At 32.2% G+C, this 12,417-nt stretch overlaps 1 protein-coding gene across 1 annotated transcript; it reads left to right on the top strand.

Moving 5' to 3' along the window:
- The first annotated feature begins 1,777 nt into the window (after nucleotides 1–1,777).
- Nucleotides 1,778–11,839, top strand: LOC130901355 (transient receptor potential channel pyrexia-like). Its single transcript, XM_057812678.1, has 3 exons — nucleotides 1,778–1,901; nucleotides 2,224–2,340; nucleotides 6,115–11,839. The coding sequence occupies exons 2-3, from the start codon at nucleotides 2,338–2,340 to the stop codon at nucleotides 8,956–8,958; spliced, it is 2,847 nt and encodes a 948-aa protein (XP_057668661.1). The 5' UTR covers nucleotides 1,778–1,901; nucleotides 2,224–2,337; the 3' UTR covers nucleotides 8,959–11,839.
- Nucleotides 11,840–12,417: the final 578 nt, after the last annotated feature.

The raw sequence follows: 12,417 nt of genomic DNA on the forward strand, positions 1-12,417 counted from the left end.
ATGAATCGAGAGTATGATTTCGAAACGGAAGTTAGCTATAGTATATATTGAAATATGGATAATACTCTTTCAATATGAGTACAGATCCAAAAATTTTGAAATCAATACTTTCAAAGAACAACCAAATTGACAATAAGAATACTTATACTCGTTCAATTAATTCCCTGGCGATGAATACGTAGTTAATAGAAAGCTTGTAAAACATATTAAATACACTTAAATTGTTGATTACCACAGTCCCACAAAAATAACATTTTTCAACTAGTTGGCAAAGCCTTCAATCCAATATATAAGTGGAAAATATAAAACAAATTATATTCCCTCATTTAAATACATACCACGTTCGTTCTGAAAATATAAAGTCAAAACTGATTAGATTATATTGACAGTGATTAATGAGTAATTAACACAAAATTAATCAAGTTCATCAATACACACAGCAATTGATATAATTGAAAATATTTGTTTAAAGTAAGGAAGTTTGAAAATTAAACAATCAATAAACCTACTTTTTCGTTTCTGGTCACTTCTCGCAATAGAGTGGCCTCTTGATGGCGATTTATTTTTAAATATAATCTTCTTTTTGTTCAATATACTCAACCGAGCAATACTCTAACTTCCTTAACCCGCCTGAAAAATACTTTTTCCCTAAGTCTGCTAAGTAAGTCTCCATTTGAAAGCAAAAATAAGTCGCACAGTGCCTAAACTAGAAAATAGACTAGATGGGGCAGCACTTCGTAATCCGATTCGACTTCGACCCATTTTTTCCTCCATGTGAGCCGGTACGGTATGATGATGAATCATATCAAATATGATCATTTTTTACTTTAATTCGCTTTCTTTATAGCACCTTGCCGGGTGAAATCCACTGCATCCTTGCCTCTGAAATGGTTTCACGGTTGCGCTTGTTGTCCGGAATAAGCAAACGAAGCACCTTTGACACTGATAGATTTTTCTGCAGGATATAACTCACGCACTCTTTTGAAATACCTACCAATGTCAGCGATCTCGCGCACGCACTTTCGAGCGGCGGTTCTATTGTGTTTCGCTATCGAGAATATAAGAGTCACCATATGTAGTATCAACACACTATTTTGATTTCGATGTTTGATTTCCAAAAATAAAAATGGAATCAACGACAGATATTGCTATTTTCACATTTTTCTATAATCCACCAACTCACCCGCCTTCACACGAAATATCAACAGTAGCCGTATACTAAAATGAACGACACGATAATAAATTTTCTCTTGCATTACTGGCACCATCGGTCGGTGAGGCTAAGTACCCATCGGACTATGATTTTATTTTGTGTAAACAATTCTTAATGTCCTCATCGCTGGTAGATTTTGTGTTAAGAGACCTGAAGCTCTAAGAAAATGAACGCGCCTTAATCAAAGGTTGAAGATGACGTAAGTTACCATAAATCGCAGAACATATCTGCGTAATTGTTCAATGTTGTCGCAAATTAATTTCTTATCATACCAATACAACATGGTAACTTTTATATAATAGAAAATGGTGATTTAGTAGGTATTCAGTACAGTAAATAATCACTGAAAGTATCTTCAATAGAATCTGTAGAGGTAAGTGAGTCTGTAATGTGTAATTACCAGTTAAATAAATTTCACACCTTTTGTTATATGCTCCGTATAATTGCAAATGAATCGAGTTAAAATTCAAATTTTATTTATTATATGTACTTTTATATAACATAAGTAACTTATTATTTGATAAGTAAAGTATGCTTAACGTTTTCTTGAAAATTCTAAATATACACAGCCATAAAGCTGCAAAAAAATATAATTTATTAGGATTGGGATTAACAACATTCGTATCTTTTACGTGCTAAAAATTTTAATATAGTTTCCATTTTAAGCAAAGTGAGGTATATATTTGTGGTAAGTAATATTTTATTCAAATATTATAAAATAATAATAGTTTTTTTTGTACATAACTATTTTTTCCTATGACTAGAATTAATTAATTAATACTTCTACTAATACTTTCTCTTTCTGTCTACTTTATATTATATATATATACCTTTCTACTGAAGCACGAACCTTTCTTCTATTTTTAAAATCGTAAAATAAGATACACTAAACATTTATAACAATTCTTAACGATTATATTTATTTCGTTATTAAGCTAGTTTTCTACATAGCCTCCCTTATTTAATAAATTGAATATGTATGTTACTTATTTCTAAAACATATTTTTCAGTATGGATTGAACCAACTAAAACATAGTGAATATTATGGAATATTATTGATGTTACTGAATGATTATCACACATCCAAAAACTGAAATGAATTAAAAAGAAAATCATCTGCATGAATGGTAAGTTTTTATTCATGAATCAATCAGTCTTATAACTTGATCCAAATGCACTACACTACTCTTTATTTCGTTTCAATTATGCCAAGTCAGATAGTTTTGTTCTCTTCAGTCGTCTGTGGTAATTTACTGCATCGACCAAGAGTGAGGCACCTCTCTTGGTATGTTCATGAAACTTTTCCTCGTGTCTTTCTGCTACTCTCTTGAATTCCCTCTTGCATCTATGATAGTACGAAGTACTTTATTTTGAAATTTTTGATTGATGATACTCGAAAATTTATTTAGGCTTCAATATTCAATATTTTTCACTACAAAACCATTATACAAATATCGTGTAACAACCTCACAATGTTCTCTGTCATAAGAATGGTCGAGGAATTTAGAATTTGAAATTGCAAGGATATGCCTCTTTTTATTTAATATACTACTACCAGAATGAAAATATTGCATTCCTTTTGTGTCCATGTAAATATTAAATTAAACTAATTTCATTTCACCAAGAAAGATATTTAACATTTCCTTAGAAACGATTTCTTTACGTTCCAAATAATTTTAATATCTACGTAGACGACTTTGTTAAAGAAACTTTCTATTTTATTATGAGAGCACTTCTCATGTACCATTAGTGCGAGTGGTTTTTCCCGCTTTTCAAATAAAAAAAATTAAATTAGCAGTGAGTGTTGAAATGAATCAGAGCAATTATTGAAGAAAGAGGATGAATGAATTTGTGTTTTGGACTTGTTCCGTGAACTTCTATACAAGTGTCCGATACAACAAAGAAAACACAAAAGTTTTTGGAAACATTGATGTATTTTTCAACATAATCTCTTTTCAGATCTAAATATTTTTCCAGTAAAGTACGGTACTCTCTTTGCACTCTCTTTAAGCACTTTTTTATGTATTTGGAAACAGAATACGGTCTACTAAGTAGCAATTCTTATTATAATTACAATTTTTTGACAATTGTAATAATTGACTTGTGAGCTGGTGCATTGTGTTGACGAACCTTTCGTCTTTACCAAATTAAGGCTGTTTTTTGTACACATGGTATTGATAGAGATTTCTGGAAACTTATTTTAATGGTAAACTCAAGGTATCCACCAAAATTGAGCATTGTGGAAATTTTTGTTATTCGACATCTATTTTATAGTTCAATTTGATTTTTTGATTCAATTTATTTGGACTTCTACCCAAGTTCCTGGAAGACTGATGCGCTTAAGACTGAACTTGTCAAAGCTGTCTCAGGAACATATAACAAAACATTTCATTAGTGTGAACTTCAAAGATTAATATTGTGATAAATGAAAATAGAAAAAAATCTTGTTGACATAACTTCTGTTTTTTTCTGGATTACTTTATTTGTATACTACAACTAACATTTGTTTCAAGTAATTAAAGTTTATTATATTACAGCGATAAGGAATTGTAAATAACATATGGATATGAATTTATTGTATTAGAATTTCCAAGCTATAGTAACTTATCATAATATGGATAATTAACACACACTACTACGTATAACATAGTATCTTCATAAAACACATCGTACGTACGCTTCTTGGATAATTGAAAGTATTCAGAGAATAAAATTTGTTGCATCTATCATAGAATACTCTATTTTTATTTTCAAAAACGTTTACTAAAAATTCTATCTGGAAAGTTATTTCTCTGTTCTAATGGGGATTTGAATCTTTATGTTTCCAAAAATTATTACGTCCATGATATGCTTTCGAGAAACCAGTAATGCAGTAATAACCTACAGAATTCCAGTCTCCTAAATAAATATATTTTTTCTAATATCTTCGCTCTAGGATTATGAGATTTATTTTATTTATTCATAACATGGTTTTACACGAATATCTCTTAGGATTATTTTTTTGCGCATCTTCAAAAGTTTGTTAAATGTTTTTTTCGACCACTGGATCATAGCTCCGACAAACTCGAGGTTAACGCTGCTTTCTAGTCTATCTACCTAATGTCACTGTCATTGTCAGTAATAAATAATTCAATAATTATTTGAATTCAGTATAAGTGTACTTAATGCTTACTCACAGAAGTCCTATCGGAGCACTGTCGCCTCAATACACACCTAAAGACGCTAGACCTAGCAGATAATGCGGCGTGCAGATTTTGTTGCCCAAAGGACGGAACATCTATCCACATTCTCTCGAAGTATGAAATACTACGGAACTCCAGAGTACTACGCCTGGGACGTATGAAATAGGAGACGAAGCCACAGCCATCCCATATTCTGAATTTTCTAAAAGGAGTTACAGATCAGCTGTAAACACTGGGCTCCCAAAATCGCAGCAGAGGAATACAATGGATACTTTAGGTCGCAGTGTATATGATTCCCCGATGTCTAAATACATACATATATGCCCCCTCAGTTAACTGAAATTCAGAAAGCTGCCATTATTGCCATATTAGAAGATGGCTGGACTGAAAGAGTTGATAATTATGGTATGACGAAATTATTTTCTAAATTCTTACCAGATCACTTAATATTAGTGAATAAGGCAACAAATGTAAAGTAAATTTACACAGCTAAAAATTATTGAAAGCTATCCCTAGATTTGTATGCTCAATGAACAGAAATGTACTGGACCTTTGGTATTACTTTCATAATTTCTAGTTGGAAATTTGCATGTTAAATCTCTTTACAAATATTTTTCAGTGACTTGTCATAAACTTTTTAAAGCATTTTATAATGGGCCAAAATCAAATTGAATTGAAGACACCAACTTTTCAGACATAAAACTGAACTGGTGTAAGAATTTACGTAACGATCTACCTATAGTATTTTTCAATAATTATGAACATAAAAATCAATCGTCAGTCTTAAGTAAAATGCAAATAATAATATTAGACGACAATTGGGGACGATTCAAATGGAATTACCATATCATCAACAAGGCTTTTCTCAACTATCTGGTCATCATGAATAAGCTTCAATATTATCTCCCTTTCACCGTTTATATTCAATTTTATTTTGATTTCCAGTGTATTTTTTGTACAACGTCATATTTTTCAGATGTTTCACACGATTTATAAAAGAAAGAATATGAGATGACCACAAAATTGAAGAGGTTATTGTGGATGAATCCATTCTAAACGCTAATTGTGAATTAGCGACTGTTTTGAGAAACGTTTACAACTACGTTCTTATCCTTTCCAGTTGTTATAGGCTCTAAAGCTTGCATTCTATAATTGTTGTAGTTTATGAGACTCCCTTTTTTGTTAAAACAGTTAGAAAAGTTAGAAGTTAGAAAATAATGAACCAGAGAACTTCATTTTACAGAAAGATGCTGCGCAGCCTAACTTCCATAATGAAATACGCTATTGGATTAGGAAAGTGATTACGAAGCTTGTTTTCCATGATTTTTAAATAGGCGATCATAAATAACCGTGTATTAGTACCTCAACTTAACTGATCTGCATGAATTAAGAGACATGATTGAAGCAGCTATAACAACATTTGTTCAAGAAACCATGAGACTGAATGGTGCCCACATTTAACAATTGAAGACTTTCTCGTGAAACTGTATTTATCGACTGTTTGTTTAATTAAATCACCACTATTAACGCTTAAATATCCTTTACTTCAGTGATATTTTATCCAGTTAAATACCAATACTCAATTGTTTTCTATTACAACTCCAAAATTTAATAAATTATAACAAATAATTGGAGAAATGAGTTATCATGAAATATTATTCACAGGTCAATAAGCTTATGAATGAATAAATACATATTCATTTTGTTTTATTATTTCAGGCTTCTAAATTATGGAGTGTACGAACTGCTCTTCTATTTCTTCACAGAGCAGCAAAATCCAAAGAAGCTACCGCAGAATTGAGGACCGAAGACAACGTTCTCCTCAATTTATTCACTCCTGCTCAAGATCAAAATAAACACGATGATGAATTCATTGATTGTGGTCCTTCTCCTCCCGCCGATGAAATTCCTTTCGTTTTCGAGATATTCGAAGATCCAGGTTACGAAAACGAAGTCAAAATATGTCAACATACTATAGAGCAAAATATACTGGAGCACATGCAGAGCGTTTTTGGTAGAACCAGTCTTTTAGAAGAAATAAGTTCGAACAGAGTAGATACGAAGAATATTTTAGGGGTTTTTTTCGGTGCTTCACGTATAGAACTGAATATAACTTTCTTGTGGGCGTCATTTGTGAAACGATGGGACCTGTTGGAGAGTTTATTGTATTTGGGTGCAGAATTAAATTATTTTGAACCGGCTCAAGGGTTGAGTGCACTACATCTAGCAGCTTTCAGCAATTGCATTAGTAGTATGCAGTTTTTAATATCCAAAGGATGCGATATCAACGCTTTATATAAATGTTATACCCCTCTACATTGCGCTAGTTTCGGTGATAGTGTTGAAGCTACTTTATTTCTAATCAAAAATGGCGTCAATATTGATGCTTTTACCAATACGTTATATGAAGAAAACGAAAGTGCGCTCCATTGCGCAGTTAGAGCCAATTCTATAAATTGTGTAAAAGTTTTGGTAAGACACGGTGCCGATGTTGATTGTTCTGATTACTCTCCAATACATTTGGCTGCCGATTTAGGAAATTCAGAATGCATAAGATATTTATTAGATGGCAAAGGTGCGAATGTTAATGGTAAAACTAAAGAACAAGAGCAATCTCCTTTACATTTGGCTTCAATGAGAGGACATAAAGAATCCATATTTGTTTTGCTTTCTAGAGGTGCCAATCCAGACTCAAAAGATCACATGGGACAAACATCTTTGCACCTTGCTGCTAGAGCTCAAGATATAGATTGTGTGGAATTGTTATTGTCCAAAGGCAACGCAAATCCAAATATAAGAGACTATGATCGTCGAACGCCTTTACATGCCGCTATAGGAAAATCTACTAGATCTAGTAAGATTATAGAAGCACTTATACAAAATGGAGCTAACCCTAACGTTGAGGATCAATATGGATACACACCATTACATATAGCTGCCCTAAAGGGTTTTTCTGAATGCGTAGAAACTTTAATTTCCCATGGAGCAGATGTAACGGCAAAACATAAATGTGGTTCAACTGCTTTGAGTGTAATTAGAAAAAAAGTTCCAGGTACTTTTGGTATGTTTGTCAAAAAATTGGATCAGGCTATTACTTTGCACAATACTGATACTTATAATAACGAATTAGAGTTGAGATTAGATTTCAGGGTGATATTACAGCATAACAACCCGGGAGAGATTAACTTTTTATTCACTTTAGTAGAGGAAGGTTACAAAACAATCTTACTGCACCCTTTATGCTCAGCCTTACTCTATATTAAATGGAGAAAAATCAGAAAGTACTATTTAGCGAGGATTTTCTTATATTGTGTTTTCATGTTATGCTTGTCTTTGTATGTACTGACAACGCTTGCTCACCATTGTTATAATTATGGAAAAAATTTCAAAGATTTGAATCCGGAAGATGTAATAGAACTGTGTGAAAAAAATTCTTTACTGGGTTCTTTTTTAAGAGATAGTCCTTTTGTAATGGAAATGCAGTGGTTTGTTTTGGTAGGTATAACATCAATAGAAATTCTCAGGAAATTATATGGTATTGGTGGTTACCATTCCTTAAGACAATATTTCTCTTTTCCTGAAAATATAATCGAGTGGTTTGTTATCGCTAGTGTGTTTGTTATATCTTTTATATATACTGGTAGAACGTATCTTTGGCAAAATCATGTTGGAGCTTTCGCCATATTACTAGGTTGGACTAATATAATGCTAATGGTAGGACAGCTACCGGTTTTCGGTATTTATATTGCCATGTATACTAGAGTTCAAAGTGAATTTGGTAAATTACTTTTTGCTTATTCGGGCGTTCTCATAGGATTTACTCTAAGTTTCTGTGTCATATTTCCAGATTCGAATTTTTTTGCGAACCCGTTCATATCCTTGGTTACCATTATAGTTATGTTATCAGGTGAATTGAATTTAGATATTTTAGTCGATGATAATCCAGATAATCCTCACTATTTATTGGAATTTACTGCACAAGTAGCGTATATAATTTTTGTTTTGACTGTTACTATAATTCTCATGAATCTTTTGGCTGGTATAGCAGTAGATGACATTAAAGGATTACAAAAAACTGCTACTCTCTCTAAACTAGTGAGACAAACTGAGCTAATATCTCACATGGAGAGAGGATTATTCAATGGAAGTCTTCCTAGGTATATTTTAAAACGTTTACACGTTTCAGCTTTGGTATCTCCGAAACCTTCGAAAGTAGTTTTGAACGTCAAACCTTTGAACCCAAAAGAAACTCGACTTCCTAAAGAGATCATTAAAGAAGCTTATTATGTCTCCTTGAAGCAAAATAATGCTCCTTATTACAACCACGTTCTAAGTGAACCTGGCGAAAATTATTGGTTTAATAATGACATAACTAAAAAGGAACATTGCTTAGATAAACATTCGTTATCTTTGCTCCAGAGAGAAATGAAAAAGAAAAATGAAGAGCTTGAAAATTTGAGATTATCTATTCAAGAAATGAAGAGAGCTTTTGATGATCACCAACAAAATATGGAACAATTTATGAAAATTTTAGTACACAAAAGAAAAAGCAGTAGATGCTAGCAGCTTATGCCTAATTTGACAAAGTTCTCAATCATTTTCTCAGGTTTGGCATAAAAATTGATAATACTATATTAATGTCTTGTCAACAAAGTTGCCCTTACGCATATTTAGACGTATGGAAGGAAAATATACAATATACAATATATATTTCTAGGATTCGGAACTACCAAATAATTTAATTCCATAAAAAGATCACCAACATTTATAGGAAAAATTCATTCATTTATAAATCGTTTAATTATTAATTATAGAAGACTAGCGATATTCCCAGGTCGCTAATTCCAAATATCCATATTCATAAAGGTCAGTAGAGAAAATAACACTCCCTACGAGAGTCGGATATTCGTCACGCTTGATCTTTAATAAGAGAAGATAGAATGTAAAAGTTCACTAAATGCCTATAGGCAAAATGGTTATGTTAGGTTAGCTTTTCTGCTCACTTTTTTCAAATGCTCCGTGATTGTAAGCATCTTCCCTCCTGCTTATGAGGTTCTCCGTTCCAATAGAGCTCTTGGCTTTTGGCATCACTTCCATGATGTTTCTCCCCTTTTCAAGACCTTGCCTTTAGAAAACGTAAAATTTTCGCAAACAATTGAACTTTTCCCACTTTCACATTTTTCAATATGATTTACAAAAGAAAATGGACATATTTATTTCAGATTTGAGGTATATATACCTAATAACTATTAACCTATTGTTCGGAACTAATTTTGTATTCTTTTATTTGAAGAGATTAATAATTTTCAATTGAAGAATTTCTAATTTGTATTTTTGAGCAAGAAAAGCAGCAATGAAATGTTAGATAATTACGTAAGGTTAGGTTCGGTTGAACGATAGAAATATTACAGATAGTGTAAGTGTGATGTCCTGATTTCGATGAGAAAGAAAAAGACGAAAAGGTTACACTTGATTCTATATGTTTCGCTCTATGTTTGGTTAAACCTTTCACTCTATATCTCTCTCGTACAGACTGCAATATCTTAAGGGTTAAACACACACAAAATATGTTTTAATGGTGAAGATTATAAGTCATATGTACAGCTTATTCTAACAACAAATTTTTCTTTGAAAAAAAATCGTCATTTATAACCGTGGACAGGATGATACAATTTTTATGAGTTAATAACCATGGCCACTATGAAATTAATTAAACGCTTAGCCGCGAAGATAAGCAGCCAAGTTGAGTCACTGGAAACGAACGATCATTGCTGCCTTCCTTGCTCAAACATATAAATTAGAGATCCTTCTATGAATAATGAGTTGAAATAAATGGATGAAAATTAAATTTCAAAAATACAAATTTGAATTAACAGTTTAAGACAGATGTATTATAAGTATTAACCCAAACCATTATGTCTTTCCAGAAAATATAACTGTCTAATTACATATGAAAATGAGCAAATGACGAGGGTTGAAATTGTTGAAAAGCTTACATTGTTGTTTATTTTTCAATATAGTCTCAATTTTTTTCGATACACTTTTATAGACGGTGATGCATTTTTTGCATTCCTAAGTCGAAGAAGTCTTCCGCAAATGAGTTGAGCGTGTAACCTCTGCTCGGACTTCATCGTCCCTTCTCAAGCCACCTAAGTGTTCCTTTAACTTGAAGAAGTAGTCATAATCGCTACGGGATAAATCCGGTCTGTACAGGGGATGGATCCATCTTAACGACGTATATATCTGTCTGTGTTTATGGTCGCCCCAAATTCCATAACCTTTCCTGCTGACTCCGTTGGTTTGAATTTCTATGGTGGCGGTGATCAAGAGTGACGCCAATGACCAGATTGTTGTCTTGTTTCGGGAATGTAATGAAACCCCCACTTTTAATCTCTAATCTTTAAACTTTAAACTTTAAGAAACAAATTCTTATTGCCTACCCCCTCACATTGTTGACGAATCTTGCGAGCACAGTCAAGGCTTTGATACTTGTCCGTGAGTCGGCATCCGAGTAACCCAGAAGCATTCACCTCGCGATAACCTATCGTTTGATTTGATAACTTAATTTCCTCCATATTTTGTAGGTACTCAATATTGTGTTTGAATGTTCATGTCATTTCTTTCGTTGAAATGAAGGGTAACTTATAGATAATCAGCAAATCTTTTAGAAGCTTGGATTCTTAACTGATTTCAACCTAAATTCTTCTTTACTTTTCTCTGTAACATATTCATTTTCAATTGATCTGCTCTTCTTGTGATATGGTACCAACTCTAAGCAAGCAGGGGCCGAAATTTATAGTTTGTAAGTTGTAGAAAAGTTACCTTCTTTTTTGTTCTCCTTATTCTCGCTATACCAGACTCATAACTATTTATTTGAGGAGATATTATCAACTCTTCACAATTTACTGTAATTCTCTCTATTATCTTTATTGAATCTATATTTTTTTAGAGTTATTAGGTAGTCTGTCGTGCCTATTTGACCTACTGATTCTTATACCTACATTATACATACTAAGTTTAATACTTCATATTGAACCTCAACCTCATCAAGTTAAATAAAGCTTTGGTAAAAAAATGGTAATACCACACCAATACAACAAAAAGTTGTAGTTTTCTGACTCTAAGGAAGCTGATAAAAAAGAATTAATTTATCATTGCAGAAACAAATTTAGTCCTTTAGAATATCATTACAGTTATGAGCGTAAAATGAAATACCGTCAATTGATATGATTAGCTGATTTAGCAAACAATTATTATTTTATTATCTAAATCTGAGTTAAGCAGATATACTCAGTTTTTTTTTAATTGAATTAGTCAACGCATCTGCTGATCTCATCCCAGATTTAGATAGGATTGAATTGATAAAGATGTAATATATCGGTTAAATCAGATATGTATACTGAAGCATCATTTTTTGATTTTATTAATAAAAGATTGGAACGAAGGAAATTTTTATTTCTATACCCAAACTATTCTCTTATCTCGAGGACCGAAAATAATTATTTGATAACATCAATCCATCGACATTTCGATTATTATATACATCATTCATAAAATGACTAGGATTAGTCATATCGGTTTTTTGGTGGAAATTAAAATATTTGTTGATATAGTAACAACATTTTGAAATTTGTCAAATAGCCAGAAAAACTATTAAAGTCGCTATGAATTTATTCGCAATAGCTTCAAGTTTAGAAATAAGTGGAAAAATTCGATCTTTATCGACTCTGACATGATGAAAGAAAGCGAAAAGCGAAAACACTTGGCAGGTAGTCTCAAAGACTGGTCTGTCAATATGAACTAATTGCACCAATTATAAAGAAACGATTTGGAAGATTCCCACAAAGTATCTCCAGAAAAACTATTTTCAATTTTTTAAACAGAAAATATACTTGAAGATGTAGTTTTTTAGGATGCTAAAAAGCACGAAGCTCATAACCGAAGCGATCGACAAAATTGTGGAAAACTGTAATATCAAATCACCGAATGGCTTTAATAAAAAGTTGCATCATATATCAGTAT

The sequence above is a fragment of the Diorhabda carinulata genome, chromosome X (assembly GCF_026250575.1).
Source record: "Diorhabda carinulata isolate Delta chromosome X, icDioCari1.1, whole genome shotgun sequence".
NCBI lineage: Eukaryota > Metazoa > Arthropoda > Insecta > Coleoptera > Chrysomelidae > Diorhabda > Diorhabda carinulata.